The sequence below is a fragment of the Cnephaeus nilssonii genome (genome assembly GCF_951640355.1).
Source record: "Cnephaeus nilssonii genome assembly, chromosome: 1".
NCBI lineage: Eukaryota > Metazoa > Chordata > Mammalia > Chiroptera > Vespertilionidae > Cnephaeus > Cnephaeus nilssonii.
The window spans coordinates 109241791-109266007 of record NC_137072.1 but is presented as its reverse complement, the minus strand read 5'-3'; the positions used below and the strand labels follow the sequence as shown (position 1 = coordinate 109266007).

The 24217-nt window shown below is 36.0% G+C and overlaps 3 protein-coding genes across 15 annotated transcripts in view; 1 reads left to right on the top strand and 2 right to left on the bottom strand.

The window, feature by feature from the left end:
* Positions 1-15093, top strand: part of NCAPG (non-SMC condensin I complex subunit G) — a 69234-nt gene extending 54141 nt beyond the window's left edge. The window contains exons 10-22 of one of the 2 annotated variants that reach the window (XM_079767006.1): positions 1339-1428; positions 2539-2718; positions 3077-3187; positions 6043-6162; positions 8661-8888; positions 9884-10065; positions 10735-10909; positions 11181-11342; positions 11578-11716; positions 12087-12173; positions 13726-13795; positions 14721-14861; positions 14967-15093. In XM_079767006.1, coding sequence (XP_079623132.1) covers positions 1339-1428; positions 2539-2718; positions 3077-3187; positions 6043-6162; positions 8661-8888; positions 9884-10065; positions 10735-10909; positions 11181-11342; positions 11578-11716; positions 12087-12173; positions 13726-13795; positions 14721-14844 — 1668 coding nt within the window. In that variant the 3' untranslated portion in view covers positions 14845-14861; positions 14967-15093. Of the gene's footprint in view, positions 1-1338; positions 1429-2538; positions 2719-3076; positions 3188-6042; positions 6163-8660; positions 8889-9883; positions 10066-10734; positions 10910-11180; positions 11343-11577; positions 11717-12086; positions 12174-13725; positions 13796-14720; positions 14862-14966 lie in introns of those variants that run through there. The other variant, XM_079767007.1, reaches the window with a different exon arrangement.
* The window catches only part of LOC307097099 (piggyBac transposable element-derived protein 4-like), a 201422-nt gene that overhangs the window by 53020 nt on the left and 124185 nt on the right, over positions 1-24217 (bottom strand). The gene's annotated exons all lie outside the window — the stretch shown is intronic.
* Positions 17109-24217, bottom strand: part of LOC307097029 (ligand-dependent nuclear receptor corepressor-like protein) — a gene marked incomplete at its 3' end in the record, with an annotated part of 766497 nt that continues 759388 nt past the window's right edge. For 10 of the 12 annotated variants that reach the window (XM_079766897.1, XM_079766896.1, XM_079766888.1 and 7 more), the window contains 2 exons: positions 23580-23606; positions 17294-21962 (listed from right to left, as the gene is read on the bottom strand). In XM_079766897.1, the coding sequence (XP_079623023.1) occupies positions 23581-23606 (26 nt within the window). The other 2 variants (XM_079766893.1, XM_079766895.1) reach the window with 2 other exon arrangements.

Below are 24217 nucleotides of genomic sequence, written 5' to 3'. Positions count from 1 at the left end.
TTTAATACCTTTGCTTTGTCTTTAACTTTTAATTTAGTCTCTATCAAGTTTTTAAATTTAAAACCAAATCTCTCTCTCTCTCTCTCTTTCACACACACACACACACACACACACACACACACACACAAAATATCTCCTCCTCTTAGATACTTACCATTGTGTTGTATCAATTTGAAATGGAGCCAGTTAAGGAAGAGGTGACATTGGGCATGGTCACTAGAGTATTTGAGAGCTGGCTCAAGTTATACATACCTGGGTTCAAACCCCCTCTGACATTTTCTGGCTTTGTGATTTTGAGCAAGTTATTTAATTAAGATTTTTTACTTGTCTGCAAAATAGAATAACAATAAAATCTACCTTTCAGCCGAAACCGGTTTGGCTCAGTGGATAGAGCGTCGGCCTGTGGACTGAAAGGTCCCAGGTTCGATTCCGGTCAAGGGCACGTACATTGGTTGTGGGCACATCCCCGGTAGGGGGTGTGCAGGAGGCAGCTGGTCGATGTTTCTCTCTCATCGATGTTTCTAGCTCTCTATCCCTCTCCCTTCCTCTCTGTAAAAAATCAATAAAATATATTTAAAAAAAAATCTACCTTTCATTATTTAATGAAATAATGTTCATGAACTGCTTTGTAAATACAGAAATAAATGTTAGTATAATATTACTGTTGCTAAGTGTTATTTTCTCTGGGGTAGCCAAAAAAGACAGACCTTTATCATTGCTTTTCGTGTAAAATCATAAGTTAATTCGCAGGTTGTCTTTTCCAACCCCTCCTTATAAATACATACTTATACATAAGTCCAATTCTATGACATTCCTAGTTAGTGGCTATCCAGTGTCTGCTTAAGTACCCTCATTTAGGATGTAGCCTTTTCCTGAATTGGCTAACTCCAGTAGCTCTGAAAGGAAAGTCTTTAGTTATGCTTTTATTATTTATGCATTGTATATCCAGAAGAACAATAAAGAATATTCTATTTCTTAAATTTAGCTCCCATGGAGCTGAATAAGGGAGGGAGGTGAAAATTTTAAGCAGAGAATTTTAGTTTTATGGTACCTGAGGTTAAGCACTATATTCATTTTTTCTGTTTCTCAAGCAATATTTGAGAACTTATCTTTAGTATCTATGTGCCTGTTATCTTCCATAATATTAGTTTTTGTCAGATGTATTTGGTAATTTTTTTCTAAACTTGTCTAGCAAATAGAATGTGTACCATTTTTACTTGTATATTTTGCTTTATTTTTCAAGAGATACTAATGAGTTGTATATAGCAGTTTAATGTCATTTTCTGAAATAAAGCATATATGACAGCATGTTTGCTGAATTATAACTTTACTTACCAGGTTACAGAAATTATCTCAGAGATTCGGGCACCCATTGTTACTGTTGGTGTTAAAATTGATCCAGCTGATGCAAGAAAGAAAGAACTCAAGGTAAATCTCTTCTGAATTAAAGAAATACTTGAATATAATGTAGTTCTGCAAGTCTTTTATTCCCCCTTGCTGTACATTTTCAGAATTGTTCTCACCAGGTTAAATTATTGATTACTGAGTGAAGCACCCAGCCTGTTCTGTCTTCCGGATGGAAAGTATAGTGTCAGTCACTGGTGACTGACATGGGGTTTAACATGTTAACTATCTATACTAATAAAAGGGTAATATGCTAGTTAGACCGGACATCTTCGGGACATCCTTCTGGTCATCCTTCTGGACAAAGCCACGGTAGAGAGGCCAAGGTAGAGGCAGTTAGGGGTGATCAGGTTGGCAGGGGAGCTGTTAGGGGCAATCGGGCCAGCAGGTGAAGAGCAGTTGGGGGCACTCAGGCAGGCAGGCAGAGGTGGTTAGGGGTGATCAAGCAGGCAGGCAGGTGAGTGGTTAGAAGCTAGCGGTCCTGCATTGCAAGAGGGATGTCCCGGATTGGAGAGGGTGCAGGCTGGGCTGAGGGACCCCCCGCCACCCGTACAAGAATTTGTGCACCAGGCCTCTAGTCCTATATAATAAAAGACTAATATGCAAATCCACTGAACGGCAGAACGACCAGTTGCTATGACGTGCACTGACCACCAGGGGCCAGACGTTCAATGCAGGAGATGCCCCCTGGTGGTCAGTGTGCTCCCATGGGGGAACGCCGCTCAGCCAGAAGCGCTGGGCACATGGCTGGCAAACACAGTGGTGGTGGCGGGAGCCTCTCCTTCCTCTGTGGCAGAGCTAAGCCATCAGTTGGACAACCCCCAAGGGGTCCTAGACTGCAAGAGGGCGCAGGCCGGGCTGAGGGATTCCCCCCCCCCCGCCCCCGAATGAGTGCACGAATTTTGTGCACCGGGCCTCTAGTTAAGCTATAAAAGTATCTAAAATGTTGTCAGATTATGTCAATGAGAAAGATTTTTGCAGGTCTCTTTTTCAGGAAGACTACAACTTTGTATATGCCTGGCTGATTAACTTCTGGGACATTGAGATGTTATATTGTACTCTTCAGTTTGCTACAGATTTTCATATTAATAGTTTTTGTTTGGTATTTACACTATCAATTTATATCTTTCCTAGATGGCTGAGATAAAAGTTAAACTTATTGAGACAAAAGAAGCTTTGGAAAATTGCATTACCCTACAGGATTTTAAGCAAGCATCAGAGTTAAAAGAAGAAATAAAAACATTAGAAGATGCCAGAGTAAACCTATTGAAAGAGACAGAGCAGCTTGAAATTAAAGAAGTCCATGTAGAAAAGGTATAGATAACTTCTTTATACAAAATTTCAGCTGATATTTATCTCAACTAAATCTGGTGTTTTTAAACCCAGAAAGCTGCCAAAATATATTTACTTTGGAGGGCTTTTTCATAGTACCATGAATTAATATGAAAATACTTTTCCTCTCCACTTCCTTTCTATTTTGGACTTTGAGAGGCCTTAATTAACTTTAATTATTGTAGCTAGGATTTTATTTGCCCCCTTATGTGCTAAAGTCTTCTGCCCTGGCTGGTGTGGCTCAGTTGGTTGGAGCGTTGTCTCGTACACTCAAAGGTTGTGGGTTCTATTCCCGGTCATGGCACGTACTAATGCTGAATATTTTGTGTTTCATTTTTAGAATGATGCTGAGACATTACAGAAGTGTCTTATTTTGTGTTATGAACTGTTGAAACAGATGTCCACTTCAACAGGGATAAGTGCAACCATGAACGGCATCATTGAGTCTTTGGTATGTTGGTGGCCTTTGAAGCTTTATTTTAGTGCACTCCTTCCTCACTTTATAAGTAAGATTTTCTCTGGGATTCAAAAGAATGAAAAGATGACCATTTTAAATATCTGGTAAATATAAATGGTAAAAAAATGCAATGGCTACAATCATATTATGAAGATTAAATTGATGATAATGCATGTAAAGGACCTGGTATATAGTAGTTATTCCTTTAAACATTGTGAAAAATTAATTTATGCTGGAAAGAGATATTGAATATTTTCATTCCTTTAAGTACTGGAATCTTGCTATATAGTAAGAGTAGGAAAAGATACATGGTGAGCCCTGTATATATATATATATTACTATATATTTAAGAGACTTTTTACTAAAGTAGCCCTTCATAGGTAATCTCCATTTTACTGAGCTTAGGGACATAAATACTGTAAGACTCCAGAGCAGCATTGTCTGATAGAAATATCATACAAACCTCATGTGACTTTAAATTTTCTAGTAGCCACATTTAAAAAATAAAAAAGGAACAGGTGAAATTAATTTTAATATCTTTAACCCGATCTACCCAAAATATTATAACTTCATCATTTACTCAATATTAAAACTATTGAGATAGTTTAAATTCTGTTCTGACATACCAAGTCTAAGAGCACATCTCAGTCCAAACTAGAGACATTTCAAGTGTTCAGTAGTCATATGTGGTTAGCGGCTACTGTCTTAGACATTGCAGCTGTGGAGTCTTCTTTTTTAGTTGTGTACTCATCCAAAGCAAATTTTGAATGTGTTTACGTTCTTCCAGGATTCTCCCAGAATTGTTTTTACTTGGGATTACTGAAAAACAGCTAATGAATGTGATCTAAAATTTACATTTTGGGTTGTCATGAGTTTCTTAATTCAGTAAAGAAGACCAATTATCCTATATAATAAAAGCCTAATAGGCAAATTGACTGAATGGTGGAATGACCAGTCGCTATGATGCGCACTGACCACCAAGGGGCAGATGCTCAACGCAGGAGCTGCCCCCTGATGGTCAGTGAGCTCCCACAGGGGGAGAGCTGGTCAGCCAGAATCCGGGCTCACAGCTGGCGAGTGCAGTGGCGGTGGCGGGAGCCTCTCCCACCTCCAAGGCAGTGGTGAGGAGAAGTGAGCCAAGCAGTAAGGAACAGCGAGTAGGCGGGCGGTAAGGAGCGAGGGGTCCCAGATGGCGAGAGGAATGTCCAAATGTTGTCTTAGGGCTGATCCCCGTGGAGAGCGGGCCTAAGCCGGCAGGCGGACATCCTCCAAGGGCTCCAAGACTGCTAGAGGGCAAAGGCCAGGCTGAGAGACCCCCACTCCCCCCCAGTGCATGAATTTCATGCACCGGGCCTCTAGTTGTTAATAACGGCTTAGAGCTTTTGATTAAAACTAGATTCTATTAAACCATTGGTTCTCAACCTTTCTAATGCCACGACTCTTTAATACAGTTCCTCATGTTGTGGTGACCCCCAACCATAAAATTATTTTCGTTGCTACTTCATAACTGTAATTTTGCTACTGTTAATGAATCGTAATGTAAGTATCTGTGTTTTCCGATGGTCTTAGGCTCTACAGCAGCGGTTCTCAATCTGTGGGTCGGGACCCACAGGTTGAGAACCGCTAGCAGGGTCGCTCTATCCACTGAGCCAAACCGGTTAGGGCAGAATGTAGTATTATTTTGAGTGAAGCAGATGTAATCAGTGAAAAGAGATGCTTTTAAAGTTCTGTTTGCATACTTCATGTCTAGTAGTAATTGAAGTAGTAAATACATACAATGTTGAGGGAAGAAAGAACACAAAATTGAATGGTCATAATGATTTTAAGTATATAAAAACTATCTAAAAACTGTCTAAAGATTGAAAGAGACTATAGAAGGATGTAAATGAGTAAGATATTTAGATACAAAATTTAGAATATTTTTATGAAATTACTATTTTTTACATAAAATAAATTAATTGAGCAAATATTTAGTGAACCTCCATTATGTACTAAATACTGGGGATAGAGTATACATGGTATACGAAGCATATGTAGACTGCCCTCATGGAAACATCAATCAAATAAGAAAGTAGAAGCTTATACTGTTGATAATGGCTATAAATAAGAGCTGTATGAGCATATGTAAACTTACAGTAGTAGAATTTGATGTGTTCATGGAAGGTGACTTTGGTCTGATATTTGAATAGACATTAACTATGTGCATGAGGGAGGAAGAATGTTCTAGATCTGCTCTCCAGTACAGTAACCACCAGCTACATGTGGTTATTAAAAACTAGTTTAAACTGAGAGGTGCTATTAGTATAAAAATATTGGGTTTTGAAGACTGTAAATTACCTTAAATTTTAAGTATTGATTACATGATTTATGATATTTGGGTTATATTGACTAAAATATACTAAGATTAGTTTCACTTTAATATGACTATTAGAAAATTAAAAATGACATACGTGGCCTGCATGTTCTACTGGACAGCACTGAGTGGGAGGCATCACAATCAGGCCAATTAAGTGAGAACAAGGGATAGCATAATATAGGATGATACTGGGAAGGAGTTCACAGTGAGAAATTTGTCATATTAAGGCATTTTCTCTTTGTTCTATGAGCATTGGGAAGCCATTGAGAAAGTTTCAGCAGGTGGAAGAGGAGTCTCATGATCAGATTATTTCACTCGGGCTGTATTCTTCTGTTTAGCAATTTAATACTTACCTTTTTAATTGAAAATTGAATTACTTGAGTTAATAGATAATATGGAAATGCTGGTATACAAAAATTATTTTGAACATATTTTTAATATAATATTGTAAACTTCTTTCCTGGTAAAAATTATAACCTCTAATTCATTTTAGATTCTTCCTGGAATAATAAGTGTTCATCCTGTAGTAAGAAATCTGGCTGTTTTATGTTTGGGATGCTGTGGACTACAGAATCAGAATTTTGCAAGTAAACACTTCGTATTGCTCTTACAGGTATGATTTATCTTGTGACAAAATCTTGATTGTTTTTTCTAATATACTCAGAAGCTGTGATGATAATGCTAGTACTCTAAATTTAATATTATTGAAAATGATGATTATCATGACTTTGAGACAATTTTTATTTTTTGACTTTTCTTATTCAAACATCTCTGTAGAAAAGGGGTGAAATGTCAGTTATTTAAGGATTTTTAAAATTAATCAAACAGTAAATATTTATTGAGTGCATATTATATGCCCAGTATTATTCTAGGCTTAGAAAAAAATAAGATAGGACGGTACATTTTAGAAGAGAAAGTACAATGAAAAATAAACAATATATAGTATGGTAGGCATCAGTGATTCTGCTAGTAATTCTAAAGGAAGTTCTTGTTTACTATTGTGAAATGTAATGGCTTTTAGGTGATCAGGAAATAAAATCCTCCATTTTCAAAGAGATTTTGCTAAAAAATTAGAACAGAAAGTTCTTGACTTGTTTCCTATATTTCTAGAAGTTTAAGGTCTTGAAGTGTCAGACTGACCCTGGTTATTACTTTTATTTTATTTTTAATAATTAAAAAATTTTATTGGGGTGACATTGATTAATAAAATTATATAGGTTTCAGGTGTGCAGTTCTATGATATAGCATCTGTATATTGCATTGTGTGCCCACCACCCGAAGTCACATCTTTTGTTACCAGATATTTGACCCCATTTACCCATTACCTAAGCTCCCCAACCCCTTTTCCTCTGGTAACAACTACACTGTTGTCTGTGTCTATAAATTTTTGTTTGTTTTTCTTGTGTTCATTTGTTGCTTTCAGTTTTATATCCCACAATTGAGTGAAATCATGGTTTTTTTACTTTTTCTGAGTTATTTCACTTAAGCATGATATTCTCAAGATCCATTCACGTTGTTGCAAATGGCAGTGTTTCATCTCTTCTTATGGCTAAGTAGCATTCTATTGTATATATGTACCACATTTTCTTTATCCAGTTGTCTATTGAAGGACACTTGGGTTGTTTCCATGTCTTGGCCACTGTGAATAGTGCTAGAGTGAACAAATGGGTACATGTACTTTGGAAATGAATGTTTTCAAATTTTTCGGATAGATACCCAGAAGAGGGGCTGCATTTTCTTTTTTTTTTAAGTGTAAGGAAAAAAAAATCTTAGTAGAATATTTGATAGTGAAGGGTTCATTTATGTCTAGCTTACTAAATAGTTCTTTTTGGCTCTAAAACTGAGGTAAAATATTCTTTAAAATTCCTATATACCGTTGTGAATGCTGCTGAAAAATTATAAGTTGTTGTAGTCAAGTTGGAACTCTGACAGAGGAGATTGACAGTTATGTAAAGTTTCTAGTACGGCAGCAAAGGCAATACCATTGAATTCTTTTAAAAATATTTATGTTCACTTGACCTTTATAGAGGAAATGTGAATTTTAATCCTTTTAACTTTTGCTGACATAATATCAGTAATAATAATATGGTTTGGTCATTTCAGACAGAAGAAATGCAATATGAATTTAATGTTCAAGAGTGTCCTGGAGCATTTTGAAGTGATATAATACTAAGTCACCCCTATGAGAGAGAGAGAGGGAGGGAGGGAGGGAGATGCCCTGTGGGAGCCTTGGTACTGTTCGTTCCTAAGGACTTGTCAAAGTCAAGTTGATGTGGAAGATAAACAAATATTTCTTATCAAGACTATTCCACAACTTTACCTTCTTTGAAATCAAACCAGTCAAGAGCAGCCTAGTCATGGAATTAAAGTTATAAAGAATTATGTTTATTTATTTTTTTAGTTTAAACAACTTTGATCTCTAAACTTACTTTTTTCAGGCATTTGCTATTAATATTTGCTTGAATAAAATAACTATTTTTTAAAATTAAAAATGTTTGTGAATGCTAGATTCAAATGAAATAAAGTGAGTTAGTTACATGTGGAATTTTGTGCACTCTAAAAGTAATCAATATAGTCTAGTAGTTTATCACTCACCAAAACTTAAGTCATTAAAGATTATAGTAAATCTCTATAATAGAAATATTCAGCTCTATTTTTTTCATGGTTGTGAGGTTTGCTGTGCAGGAATTCAGTTTTCTTATATGAGGATAGATCACACAAATTGCTGGGCTTTCCAGATCACCTCCAGTCCAGTTCACTGAAAATGGAATTCACTGTTAATGAAATCTGAACTTAGCTAAGAAGAGAAAATCAGAGTTGAACATTTTTTTTTTAAATAAAAAAGAACAAGTAATATAATTCAGCCTAACACTACTTCCAGACTTTTTGATTGAAGATGAACTTCTTCTGAAGGAAATATAACTGTTATGGTACAAATAAATAAAAACAATAACTAAAAAATAGAAATTTCAGTTGGTTTTGAAAAATGTTTTATGTAGGCTTGACACTGTTATGAAATTAGACTGAGAAAATAAGATACATGTTAATTTTATGCAGCATAACCAAAGTTTACTGAATTCCCTTTTTTTGTTGGGGGATGTTTTAATTTAGGTTTTGCAAATTGATGATGTGACAATAAAAATGAGTGCTTTAAAGGCAATTTTTGACCAACTGATGACATTTGGGATTGAACCATTTACAACTAAGAACGTGAAAGCCGTTCAAAGTGAAGGTGCAGAAATAAACACTGATGAAGAGCAAGAGTCAAAAGAAGCTGAAGAAGTGACTGCTACAGCCAAGAATGTTCTGAAACTTCTCTCTGATTTCTTAGATAGTGAGGTACGAAATCACAGCCCTGCTATTCCGAAATGTCCTTTTTAGCATGTATGTTTATGTTCCTTATAATATTTAGGCTACAGTTTAAACTTGGCTGACATTTAAACATTTTGCCTTTTGACTATCGTAATTAAATTCTACTTTCACTTCCAGTATATCTAGTTCCTTGCTATCAAATTTTATGTTCCGAGAATTGCAGTGTAACAAAAATGAAATGACTATTGGAAGGGGTTCCTATCATATTTTCATCTTTTTCCCTGTCTTTGTGATTTATGACTTAAAATACTTTTCCCCCAAGAGTCTTAAGAAATAATTTTACATTGGGTGGGTGGAAGATGTAAGATATGGTATGGAGTTGCATGTTTTTTCTTAAGGTATTCTTGAACTACATTTTCCAGCATATGTAAACATTTAATTAAATTTTTTAATATTGATTTTTTTTACTAAGGTAAAATTGACATAACATGAACTAGCAATTTTAAATTGAACTATTTATTGGCATTTAGTACATTCACAATATAGTACAAGCATCACCTCTAATTTTAAAAAATGTTTACATTATCCCAAAAGGAAAGTTAACCCATTAAGCAGTTAGTCTATTTCCCTTCCCGCCAGCCCCTGACAACCATGAATCTGCATTTTGTCTCTACAGATGTAACTATTCTAGATATTTCATATAAATGGAATTATATACAGTGTGTGACTTGGTGTCTTTCACTTAGCTTGTCTTTGAGTATCATCCATGTAGTAGCTTGCATCAGTACTTTATTTCTTCTTATAGCAGAACAATATTCCACTTTATATACATACCACCATGTGTTTAGCTGTTCACTACCTTTTGGTTATTGTGATTTGATAGTTCTGCCTTTAACAAATTCATAATAACATGAATGATATTGGATAGTTCATATAAAAATATTGTAGGACAGGCTACATTTTAAGGCTTAAAAAGGAAATACAAATAAAACATTTCTTTTAATGAAAGTCATTTTCATTAGGTGTCTGAACTCAGGACAGGAGCTGCAGAAGGACTAGCCAAGCTGATGTTCTCTGGGCTGCTGGTCAGCAGCAGGATTTTGTCTCGTCTTATCTTGTTATGGTACAATCCTGTGACGGAAGAGGATGTTCGACTTCGACATTGTCTAGGCGTGTTCTTCCCCATGTTTGCTTATGCAAGCAGGTATTTATTTAGCCATATCAATGAATCAGAATCTGATTTGAAGTTAAATTCACACTCCCCAGGATCATATCTGTAGTATTGTTTTGTTTATTCTTTTTCTTCAGTGTTAAGTGGTGAAATAAGAAATTAGAGTTTATCTACCTGAATTATTTTTTTCCCAGATGAAAATGTACTGTGTCTTGATGGGATGAATTTTATACATACTAGAGGCCTAGTGCACGGTGCGGGGAGGCACTCAGCCTGGCCTGCCCCCTCTCACAATCCGGGAACCCTCGGGGAATACCCGACTGCCGGTTTAGGCCCCATCCCCGCAGGCCTAAACTGGCAGTTGGACATCCCCCAGGGGATGTAGCAGTGCACCAAGTGGCAGGTTGCTAGGGAGGAGCCCGAGCCGAGCCGGGGTCAGGCGCTGCACTGCTTGTGCTCATCTCGGCCTGCTGCACCTGCTGCCACTGCTCAGTAGTGCTGCTGCTGTGTCGGGAGAGGCTCCTGACCCCGCACTGCGCTCATCAGCCCTGAGCCTGGCTTCTGGCTGAGGGGCACTCCCCCTGTGGGAGCGCGACCACCAGGGGGCAGCTCCTGTGTTTTGCTTAGGCTTTTATATAGACACATTTTTAAGAATCATGTGCTTTTTCTTTGACAGTATACTTTCAAATTGTTTTTCAATAGGACTAATCAGGAATGTTTTGAAGAAGCCTTTTTCCCAACTCTGCAAACACTGGCCAATGCCCCTGCGTCTTCTCCTTTAGCTGAAATAGATGTCACTAATGTTACTGAGTTACTGGTAGATTTGACAAGACCAAGTGGATTGCATCCTAAGGCCAAGAATTCCCAAGATTTTCAGGTGGGTGTGAATATGTCAGCCTATGGATGGCAGGGCTGATTAGGATGCAGGTCACTGTTTTTTGTTTTTTTAAAATAATCCCTCTGAGAGATTCCTTGAAATAAAAGATACATTTTGATTTTGAGATTTCTGGGAAGAAATACGTTAATAGGTTTTAGACATTTTGCATTTGGGATGAAGGCAGATAGTTGGAAATGTTTGTTAGATGTGTAGGACTGTAGTATAATCATACCATTTTCAATTTTCAAAGATTTTTCTCTTGCTTTTCCAGGCCTTAACAGTTCATGACAATTTGGCTATAAAAATTTGCAATGAGATCTTAAGATGTCCATGTTCACCAGAAATTCGGGTCTATACAAAAGCCTTGAGTTCTTTAGAACTCAGTACCAATCTTGCTAAAGATCTTTTGGTTCTGTTGAATGAGATTCTGGAGGTAAAGTAGTTTCTAATTACTCTTATTATGTATATATTCTTATCAAAGTAGAATTTACATGGCTGTATTAAATTATACATGTTAGCATACTGTGACTTTGCTCATTTTAAGTAAATATTTCCTTCATAAGTCTAATAAAATTTTAGAATCTTTAAACAACTTGATATCAGAGTACAGCTCTTTTGCAAAATTAGAAAATCCTGTATTTAAAAAATGTTAATGTTTTCTATTATAGCAAGTAAAAGATAGGATATGTCTGAGAGCTTTGGAGAAAATCAAGATGCAGTTAGAAAAAGGAAATAAAGACTGTGGTGAGCAAGCTGTGGCAGCACAGGATGCCAGCACGACCACGACTGTGTGTGGAAACGAAGAGGGTAACAGCAAACTAACCTGAATAAAATTATTTCCTTCTCATCTTTACTGAGACACATTTTTTCTCCTGTAACATGTGGTTGGGTTTCAGAAATGAAAAGGAAATTTTTCTAATTAATCCCTTTGGGAAAGCATATAACTGCTAAGTGTTTATTCTAATTTTATAATTTTTTGGTGTACATTTCTCACCATAGGACTGGGAGTTTTGCTTACTTACTTGCCAGTATTCACATTTTTGGAACACTGATTTATGATAAATTTTCAATAGCTGCTAATGGGACTAGTTGTGATTATGAAAAATTGACTTAGACCATTTAAAATATTTCGTGAGGCTATTTTTTATTTACATTGTTGCATTATTTCCTGTAATAGAAAAGAATAAAGAAGTATGTGTAACTCCTCTCAAGGATGTAAAAGCAACCGGAGCGTCAAAATCCACTCAGCGAAAGCCTGTCAGAGGTAGTGCTTGGATTGACTAGTTTTATAATACAACTTTCCAAGTTTGTTTTCCAGTGAACTACTTACTTTGCAAGTTTCCTTATCTTTGTTTCCATAGGGAAAAATGTCTTAGGTATTCTTTACTTTTTAATTCTTTCAGCTGATAATTAGGTTTTGCTGTGTTTTCTAAAAGATGGTCGGTGTTGCTCCAAGTGCTTTGGTTTGAAATATGATGCAAAAGATCATATTGCAAAGGATTATTTGGGTTAAATGGATTTTTATCAGCAAATGATCAGTGATGATTTTATATTATTAGTTATGTTGTAGTCTTTCTATGGTTAAGCAATTTTATCCCTTTTATTTGCCTAGTATTTTCCTGGGTTTCTGTTTTCCTTTTTTTCCATTTTATTTCATATTTCCCCAACATAATTTATTTCCCAAGGGATACCAATAGGGGACTTGTTGGAATAATGTAAATGTTGACTATCAGGGGATCACTTGGGAAAAAATCTGTAATTCAAGACTTTTTTTATTGTTTTATTTTCTTATTACAAAAGAAATGCATGCTTATTACAGAAAATCAGGAAATACATCCAAGCATACCAATATAAAGAACACTAATAATACCATCAATGAGCCAACAATTATTTTAATCCTTGAAAATGTTTTTGAGGTCTTTTTCTTATGCATTTTATGTTTTTGTAAATAAAATCTACCCATATTTTGTAGCTAGTCAGTTAATTAAGTGCTAATTGCTGGATGTCCCAAATTAGTCCCATAATATTGGGTATTTTCTTGGGGATAGTTACATTAGAAGTTTAAAAGTAAATATGTAAGGATTATTGGTGAATTACCAACAAGTCTCACATGAAAAAGTTTACAAATTTCAACCAAATGATCATATGAACAATATAGCTTTGATAAGATTGCTTTTAGTTAGATACTATCCATTAGACCACCACCTTTTTTTTTTGATAGCTCAAACTTTTAAAATCTATTTTGTTTTATTTGTTACCGTAAATGGGGAGCATCCCAGGCTAAACTGTCTTTTTAACCTTGTAAATTTCTAGCAAGTAGAATTTTTGCAACTTCCAAAAATAACATATAAAGACTAATTTTTATACTGAAATATGTTTTAGAACATATTTGGATTGGCCATGTATATGTTTGAATATTTCCTAAGAAGCCATTACTTTCTTGATTCAAGTTCTGTTTCTTTAGGATCTGTTTATGGGCTTAACCTACCTACCTTTCTGCTTTAATTTTCATTAGCTTCTCCATACACTGTACTATAACCACTTTACATAGCATGTTTTTCACATGCTTCTTTCCTAATATTTAACTGAAATTTGCCTATTTATAACTTAGTATCCCTATTTTCCCTTGCCTATTATCAGAGCTTACAAAAGAAATTAATAAATTTTTAATCTGCTTAAGTTCCTTTTCTCTGTGGTATTGAAATTGGTATCAAGGAGGAAATGTGTTAAAGAGGGAAAATAAAGGACTTAGGTAGCCCAGAAATAGATTAAAAACAATAAGCAATTGATAATTTTGATAACAAACTGTCTTTAAGGACGGAGAAAAGTGACAGCTTCAGCCAGGATTAGCAGGAGACGACAGACTTCTGAGGCTGACTCGGAAAGGTATGTTATGCATGTATAGTGTATGTGGAGGTCTACTTTTTTTTTTTTTTTTGGTCTAGAAGTAGAAAAAATTGTATGGTGCTTCTACTGGGACAGAAAAACTCAATATATAACAAGATAAGCAGTGAAAACCATACATGGCTATGTCTTGGATTCCACTGTAAAGAGCATTTGACTTCCTATGGCTTATTTGCTTTTCCCATTAGTTGGCATGGCCTTTACTATTAGGTAGTCATCTTTAGTATGTTCCTTCAATTTATATTTCCGGGTATTCTTCTAATTACATGGTCGTGTGTGTATGGCTCCTCTAATTTTGAATTAGCAACTCTTGAGATTTAGGTTTGGGTTCTCTACATTTATAGTTACAGAATAATTCTGCCTATAATTAGGGTATATTAGTGGTATAGTGTTTGTATTTGGTTTCTGCCAATAGGCACTGTTGGAAGCTGACAGTTGTAGCTCCTTGCATTCATTTTCGTTGTTAAAAATGTATACTTTCAGCACATACCTTTAGATTAAGTTTTGACTAAATTTAAAAATCTTTTGGGGAAACATGCTGTTTATAGTGTTTTAGGATTTTATTGCCTTTTTCCTTCCATTTCTTAAAATTCTCCAAAAAAACTCTTTTGGGCAGTTGTTATGGTCCCTGTTTAATGACAACCTTCATTACAAAAGTTTTTTTTCTTTCTTATGTATAACACTAGGTTCCACATAGATATAAAAAGAAATTAGCTAGGTTTCCCATGCTTTCAATTTGCTGGAGAGCCAGTCAAAGTGTTTTGGTTTTGGTTGAGATTTTAGTTTTAAGCTTAGTGGAATCAGGTTATCAATTACACACTATCAGAAACAAAAAACGTTTTATTTATAAATAAACTGTGGTTTTAAAGCTTGTATTTAAATTGATGTATTTTCAAAATCTGTTTAGTGATCATGAAATTCCAGAGCCAGAATCAGAAATGAAGATGAGATTACCAAGACGAGCCAAAACAGCAGCACTAGCAAAAAGTAAACTGAACTTGGAGCAACTTCTCAATGAAGAAATGAATTAGGGGAAGAGATGATGGAGGTGGAGTCCTTTTACAAATGTCTTTTACAATTATTTTTAGTCCTTTGCCTTAATAAACTTAACCCTTGTGTCAACATTAGAAAAATTTTGCCTGATGTCTTATAGGACTTTCTGCCAAGTGGTTCCACGTGACTTTGGCCTGTATGAAAGCATCAGGACACGTCTGTCAATGCGCTCCGCAAGCCATCTGCATCAGTCACGGGGATTGCATCAGAATCTAAAGTGGGCCCAGGAACCTGGTTTTTAAACTGGCTTTCCAGATGATGCCTATGAGCTCTATGCTTAAATCACGACATTGTGGGCAACTTTTAAGTGTAACTAGATAGTAGTTTGCATTTGAGAAGCATATGGCAGATCAAACACAAATGAACACATTTCCAATCTCAGAACACATTTAAAAAACAACACCCCAAGGGCAAGTGAAGTACCACAAACTTGCTAGAAATGAGTTCACTTTCAGAGCGGACTAGTAAAATGAACCAGAGTACTCAGCGTCCAAGTTAAACAGTTCTCATTTTGATTTTGTTTTGCATTTCTTATATTAAAAACATTTTTGATATGCTATCTGAATGGTAATTTTTTTTTCCTAAAATGATGCTGTTCCCTGGCCTGGGCTGGGGAGATGTTCATATGTACATATTAATCATGGACTTGCTTTCTATTTTTTTGGCATAATAAAATACTTATGGTGGATAAAAAATACTAGTGGGAAAATAATGTGACAGGAAGTCCTCTATATACTAATTTATGGGCACTATTTTTTCATTATCAACTTCACTTATTCTCTGAAATTGGCATTTACCTGACTTATGAAACATGTACTGTATGAAATCAGTCCCCTTTCCTCAGGCAACACCCAACAAAACACCTTTTCTTATCCATCTGATAATTGCCTTTTCTCTTTATTATTCATAATAGAAATGCCCTAACTTTGGATCTGTTTTAATAATTGTGCTTTATTTAACAGAGGCCATTTACTTAGTGATGTTCTAAGATGGAGCTAAAGATTGTTGTGCTTTTAGAACCAAATTGCTATATTACATACATATAAATGCACTTTATAAAACTCAAAAATATAAAAGGAGCCTGAAAGTTACACAATAAGAATGCTTATTAAGCAAAAAGAAAAGGCAGATATGGTGGTGATATAAGCAATGAAAAATAGGTGAGTTCCATTCTGTTGGATCTGTCTTTTTCTGTGCTTCAAATTCTTTAAGTCTTCTTTTGTTAAATCCCTGTTTAAAAAAAATTTGAGGGGGGGGGGGTGGAGTAGGGAGAAATAAGGACTTAAAATGTCCACAAACTAAATTCCATTTACCTCATAACCAGGCTATCCAAAGAGACTACCATACTTACATGGACCACCATATCAAAGCTTTCTTTATCTGTCTGGGAAAAACAAATTAAGCACCAAACCTTTAGTATTCTTACTGTTCCAAGTTTTAGACACGATCACATAAGCCATTGCTGAAATTATGCTTTTGCACTGTTAAGAGTTAAAGGTAAGGAATATCTTGATTAAAAAAAAAATCCCTTTACACTTTAAAATAAATGGCTAAAATACAATAAAATCAGTAGATGTAAATCCATTTACCGTTTTTTTTTTTCCCAAAACTGATAACTTACAGAAACCAAATAGTATTGTCTGTAAGAGGCACAAATTTGCTGAAGAGTAAACATGCAGTTGTGCTATTGTTCTCACAGACTTGAAAGGTTTAAAAATACAGAGAAAGAGAACTGATCAGCTCAAATTCTATGAATGGAAACATGCTACTTGATAAACTGTGATCAAATTTTCTCTCTATAACTTTGAAAATAATATACTTCTAAGAGATACCTTTGCCTTTCACCAATTCGAGGTAGTTGGTATCCACCAGCTTAAAACTGTTCATGGGTCAGGTCATCATCACAAATCTTTACACTTCCAAATCACGCAGTATGTCATATATTAAAACTTTGTGCACAGAAATAAAATTGGGGACAACTATGTATTTAAACGTAGGGCATACAAATTTCACAAAATACCATTAAAGAGAGAAACATCAAAATCCATTGTACTGCAAAATTCCACAATGGTCTGATGTAAGACATGTAAAAAACATACAAAGAATATAATCAAAGTGATTAATGCTAATGATATAAAGACAAATCACAGGACTAGAAATATTTCAAGATCAATTGGTAAATGCTTATTGTTCAGCAGAATATTGACGTACAAAATAAGGATAGTGCAAGAAGAACTGCAATCTATTTCTCTTCACTTGTGAGATTTTGGTTTTGAACTGTACAGCTTGCTAGAGATGCTGTCAAATTCAGATTCCATTCAGTGGGATGATTAAGGCACATCTTAATGGGACTCAAAGGGCTACTTGCTGTATTCCCATCAGACAAATTCAGTTTCTCATCATTTTTCATTTGTAGCATGCTGGAAAAAAAAAGTGTAAAGCATTTCAGTTTTACTTCAGTTTCAAAGAAATTATCAACCTTGTAAAAGAAAATTTAGTTTTATTATTGGGACCTCTAAACATTAGAGTGGATAGAGCATGTATTATCCTGAAAGTATAAGTATTTTTTTGTTTATAACTCCTGCCTCCTTACTGAACTGAATACACAATAAGCCAGGTACTTGAGCAGCCAGTCACTCAGATACCACTGGATAAAGAGCACTGCATTTACAGATTTCATCAGTATATCTCAGAACTGCACTTGGCAGGGTTCGTCCCTTTGAACTTGTCCTTCAGCCTACCAATAATCAGAGCCACTTTGAGACAAGAAGGAATTAACCTTTGTTGAATGCCTACTAGGCACATTCACATGTATTATCTCATCTAAATTTCATAACAAGCAAGGTTATTATATTTATCCTCATGAGAAATGATAAAAATGAGTCTTGGAGACTTACGTACAAATATGCCCGAGGTTATAGTCACTGGGCTGGAATTGGACTACAGTCCCTGCTCTGCCCTTATGCCTGCCTATTAGCTCTCTGATGAAAATCTTTACACTCAGAAACTTGAGCGTCCACTCGACATGCAATGCACATGTAATCCTGACCCTTAATGAGAGTCAGTTCACATCTTCAGATGTGACCATTGTTTATAAACTAACAGCTCGCTATACATTAGCTCAGTTGATATTTCCTAAGCTTTATGTAACCACACAGGTCTATGATCCCATTAGTAAAGAGGAAAATGAACTGTGTAACTAGAATTAAGTGACTTGGAGTTGGTAAATGGCAGCAGCATCCAGACTTCAGTAGCATTTCGTGATCCTTGCATCCTCAACGAAATGTCTCATTTGCTATTCAATAATAAGCCAGAGATTAACCTGTTATACCATAATTTAACATTGTGTTCTGAGTTCTCCCCAGGCAAACAGTCCCAGTTCCAGCGAATGATATGGTTTCTATGTATATGAAACAAACTGTAAACTAGCTTAAAAGATTACTCATTTAAAAATAGTAAATCAGTGTTGGTGAAAGTCAGGTGGGGTGAGAGCCTGGTGGAGGGGGAGGAAAGGGAGAAAATGGGGGACATCTGTACTATTCTTAACAATAAAAATAAAAAAATAAAAACAAATAGTAAATAACTTAAGCCAAAACAGATGTGAATAATAGGATTCTATTTAAAGTAAATCATGGCCTGATATGTGACAAATCAGAGATCCAAAACAACATTTTGATTCATATTAGAAATTTTAACTGATTTTTGATAATATTTACATTGGTTACTATTAGACTGGTGTGTCCGCATGGATCTCAAATTCTTTTATTTTTCAAGCTGGCAAAGCTCAGATAAAGCAGTAATGTTTTCCTTTCCTCCAAGGACTCTAGTCTTCAAGTTTTTGTGTTTACAAAACAAATCTGATGTACACTTCTTTGAGAAACTCTAAGGCAGGCCATGAAAATACAATTATATTAATTGTGGTGGATAAGTACAGCAAGTATCCAACAAATCATGGTCATAAAAAACTTGTTTTCCATAAGTTAATCGATTGACAAAGGTGTATTCATTACAGAAGAATACTTTAATAAAATAACCACATGATTCTTCGCGATACTGTAAAGACAGTTTTTTAAAGAAAACTTTTCTAGAGAGTATAGTCTAAATTTGGGCACACAAACTCCAGGGAGGCACAAAACTACACATGCATAGGAAAAAAACAAAAAATAAATGTTGGCACTAATACAGATTAACATGTATAATTAACAAATATACACTTAAACCTAGGATTCTATAAAAAACTCAGCAATAGTGTATACAGTAGCATTCTTGAGAGTAAAGATTTAGGGGAAAGAATGTAAAGACCTGGATTCTAATTCTGACACTAATAATAATCAGCCTTATTGACCTTGGACAAGTAACCTTAGTCCCCTTCAGTTTAATTTTCCTCATCTGTAAGAAAAGAAAATGACAACTTCCTTGCTTACCTTCTATATTCCTGATGATCTAATGAGAGCCCATTAACATGCTCTAAAAACCACACAGAGCTATAGAGAAATGCAAAGGGTTAGTTAACACTTCATATTTTGGTGAAAGGAGGAAGAAGCTGGAAGAGAGGCTTTTACTGTAAACTGATGGTAGGTGAAAACTGAACAAGGGCAAGGGGTGAAATGATTATCTCAACATCTATTTTTAATATTTCAGGGTTTTAATCTACCCTAAATGACAGCTTCTATACCATTTGAATGGAAGCTTATAGAATACTAAGGCCCGGTGCACGGATTCATGCACTGGTGGGGTCTCTCGGCCTGGCCTGTGGGGATTGGGGCCCAAACGGCTCTCCAATATTCCCTGAGGGGTCCCAGATTGCGAGAGGGCAGTTCTCGGGTGATGTACCCCAGAATCGGGCTCCCTCCTTTCTTGTTCCAGGTGCAGCACCTGGAAACAGCAGCTGCCAAGTCACCGCAGCTCAGCAGCTCCTGCATTGAGTGTGTTCCCCCTGGTGGTCAGTGCATGTCATAGCTACTGGTCGGAGTGTCTGCCCCCTGGTGCTCATTGTGCATCATAGTTACCAGTCAGACGGTTGCTTAGGCTTTTACATATATAGATATGCATTTGCAAAGTATGAGATGAAAATCTTTTGTGGGTCATAGAAATACAGTTATCATTTGTGACTTAATGGTTACTGGTAATTCTAACAAAAATAATGTTTTAAAAATCCAGCTCTAATAACTTAAACTTGCTTTATTACTGGAAAAATGTTATGGTTCATTTCTGTCATACAGACAACACACTTTAATGCAAGCTAGCAACTGTAGGAAACAATAAAATTTAGTGTGATTAAGGTCTGAAAATAATTATGGAGCAGTTGCTATATGTCAGGCACTATGCTAAAAGTCTTTTTTACATTACCTCATTCAATTCTAACAACAACACATTGAAGCTCAAAGAAGTAAAATGACTTATCCAGGTCACAGAACATAAAGTAGAAGTTTTCAGGGCCTATGATCTATGACTACCCTGCATACTAACCTAACTCTTGGGTTGTAATTTTGTCATGATTCTCCATGTCAATATCCATTTATATAATACTTAAAATCCGATGTGTCTGATCTGCAGATTTTAGACAGAAAGGTATCTCAAAGGGCTACAGCAATAACTATCTAGGAGAGGTGTATATTTAGAGCATGAAGTTTCCTCATATTTAACTAAATAAGGAGCTGCTAGTCATATCTTTCAATTTCTCAAAGCACAGAAAGTGTTAAGGCATAAACTGATATTTTTGAGAGCTACCATTTAGATTGGGTTTCACAAACATATTGATCTTTTCAAAGGGAGAAAGAAGTCAGCTGTATGGGAGGAGAAACTGAATTTTGTGTTGGGATTTGGAATTGCAATAGCTACTCTAAAGTAACTGAAACCATTGAATTTGAACTCATCCATTTTAACTTCAAATTCTGGAGTTAGGTTACTTTGATGAGTTACTCTATACTTTTGCTATCACCATTTTCTTCTCTCTTATTCCTAACCCACTCCAATCTGGCTTCTAGGTCTTCACTCCATAGAAATAGCACTTACTAAAGTCACCAATGATGTCTAAGGTATGATGTTTAATTTTCAACTTTTTTGCCTTCCTAAAAACATTAAACACAGTTGACCATTTCTTCTACTATGGACTTAACTGTGTTTATATGTTCAAGCCCTAACTCCCTATATGAAAAAATACAGGGCCTTTAGGAGGTATTTAAGGTGAACTGAGGTCAGAGGGTGCGTCACTGATCTGATGGTATTGGTGTGTCTCTAAGTAGAGGAGACACCAAAGAACAGAAAGGTGGTCATCTGCAAGCCAGGATGAGCGCTCTTACTAGAAACGGAACCCTCCAGACCTTGATTTGGATTTTCCAGCCTCCCAAACTGTGAGAAAATAAATTTCTGTTGCTTGCCATACAATAGATTGTTTTATTTATTAAATAATTTACTACTTTTTTTTTATGGCACCCCAAGCAGAATAAGACATCCTCTTTCTTAAAATTTTTTTTTTTTTCCTTTTGAGACAAAACACAATTATTGGCTCTCCTCTGCCTCTTCTTTCTACTGCATGTCCTGCTCCCTCTGGCTAATGAATGTTGGAATTTCTCAAGGCTGACTCCCAGGCCTTCTTTTTTTCTTATTCCACTCCACCACCGCTATGCAATACTTCTTCAGAAAGCATTTTCCTGAGCACTCAACCTAAACAGCTCCCCCAAGAAATTCCTTATATCTTCTAATTTCATTACCAGAATTTACCACTGTCTTGTGTTTTCTATTTTATTTTTTCTTCCCACTAAAACAGAAATTTGGTGAAAGTAAAGATTCTTGCTGGTCATATTATTTTCAGCACCTAGCATATAGAAACTGGATATTTATAAAAAAATAAATCTGGGACTTCCAGCCACGAAGAAGAACTGAATTTTATTTAAGCAACTTACAAAACCAGACACAATATAGAAAACACTGTTCTTTTTTTAAGACTGGGTGACAGAAATTGCACGATGACAGTGATCCCTGAAAGGAGGGGCGCGAGGGTGTAAGTGCTGAATTTTCTCTGGCTACTGTTTGGCGAGTTTCCAGGCCCCAGTCTAGGGAGAGGAACCCAAAACAGCTTAGCTTGGAAATCCTCCTGAAATGAGAAGACACACTTTGGAGGTGAGGGAGTCCACATCTGCTAGATTTTGTGGGGCAGAGCACAGGGGAGAGAGCTGCACAGAGAGCTCCAGAGATCTGTGTAGGGTTCCCCTGGCTCCTGTAGATGATTGTTTCCCAAGGCTTTGAAAAAGACTACTGAAAAGGACCAGGCAGAAAAATCCCTAGATAGAGACCGTATAGGATTAGACACAATCTGTGTTCCCACCAGCAAGAATGGAAAGACCTAATACATGGGCAGGATACAGTCTTCAGGTATTGGACTTGCCTACCTAGTGGTGTAAAATTAGTCCTAGGACAGGGTTTCTCAACATTGGAACTACTTATATTTGGAGTCAGATGATTCTTTATTGTGGGGGCTATTTTATTATACATTGTAGAATGTTCAGCAGCAACCCTGGCCTCTACCCTTTAGGTGTGGCAATAAAAAATGTTTGCATACATTGTCAAATATCCTCTGCAGGGCAAAATCGCCAGTTGAGAAACACTGTACTAGACTAAAGGCTATTCGGGCTCTGTCTAAGAATGCTCAAAAGCAACATTTGAAAGAAAAAAAATGTTTCTCAAAAGTTAATGATGCCCAGAATAGAGCCCAAATACATTGAAGGCATTGCAAAAAAATAATAAAAAAAAAAATCCAGCATACAATGTAAAAGTGACAATGGTTAGCATCTAATCCAAAATTTCTAGGCATGCAAAAAAACAGGAAAACATAGTCTATAATGAGGAGAAAAGTCAATCACTAGAAACTGACAACACATATTGTAAAATCAGCACACAAGGAAGTTAATGCAGGTTATTTTAAATAGACTCCACACAGCAAGAAATTGAGGAAAGCACAAATATGAGGAGGATGTATATGGCAGATACAAAGAATACTAAATCTAAATTTCTGGAGGTGAAAATACAAATGTATGAAATGAAAAGTACCCTGGAATTTATCAACAGCAGATTAGACAATGCTAGAGGAAAGGTTAATAAACTTAAAAACATAGAAATAGTATAATCCAAAGTAAAACAAAAAAATTGTACAAAGCATATTTAACAACTGTAACTGAATTAAATTATAAATCAGGAGACATTTTTGAAAGAATAAGTTAATGGGGTCTAAATTTCTATATTTATATAACATAAAAACAAAGTTAGAAACAAATAAATTTTCTAGGTTGCCTGGAATTGGAATTGGGGGGAGGGAGAAGCCAAGGTTTTGTTTAAAATTAAACAAACGAACAGAAAAACAAGATAAAACCTGGCAGGATGAAATTATTCAGATACCTACTCTGCTTTTATTTTTGTAATTAAATGACAGGCACATTCAGCAGACTTAACATAGTAATCACAGAATGCTCAGCTCCACCACAAAGAAAACTGTATAATGCCTAGGAAAATGAAGTGGGGAGGGATGATAGCCAGTAGAGCTGAACTAAAATTTTGAATTCCTATGTGAAGAAATAGAAAAACAAAAATGGGGAGGCGGGTAGAAAAAGAGAGAACACTTGGGGCAGGAACATAAGGTGTGAATCACCAAGATCAATATCTTTCCAAGAGGTGGTAGGGCCTGGTTAAGGAAAAGAAGGATGACCCTTGAACTTACCTCATATAGACAAAGCAGGACTGGAGGCTGCAGGGAGAGAATAAAGATTTACAAAACAATAAAACTGGCACTCATGGCTCCCCCAGCATCACTCTGCTGGATGCAGACAAGTCTGGTCCCACAGAGAAGACACCACGACCTGTCAGAAATGCACTGCACTGTATGGGAGGAGGGAATGGACAATGGGAGGGAGTGGAGGGTGTTGGGTATGAACTGGATGTAATAATATTAATCTACTAAAAAAAAATCCAATGACTTTTTTTCTAGCCACTCCATATAAAAATTCTATTGATATGAAAAGGGGTGAGCACACTTTTCCTGCAAAGGGCCAGGTGAATATTTTAGGCTTTGGGGGCTCTATATGATCTTTGTCGCAATTACTCAGCTCAGCTCCTGTGGCACAACACAGCCACAGAAGACATGTCCATGAAAGGGCACGGTGGTGCTCCAACAGAGCTTCACTTACAAGTGCGCCATGGGCTAGCCTCCTGATTTAGGGAATTAATATTATCTTTAAAAATAATTTTATACTCCATACCCACTGGTATGGAAAATCAGCCAAATTATCTTTCTTCAATTTATACTTAATTATGTTGCCAAAGTAAAAACAATTTGAAATATTTGTTGATTAAAGGGAA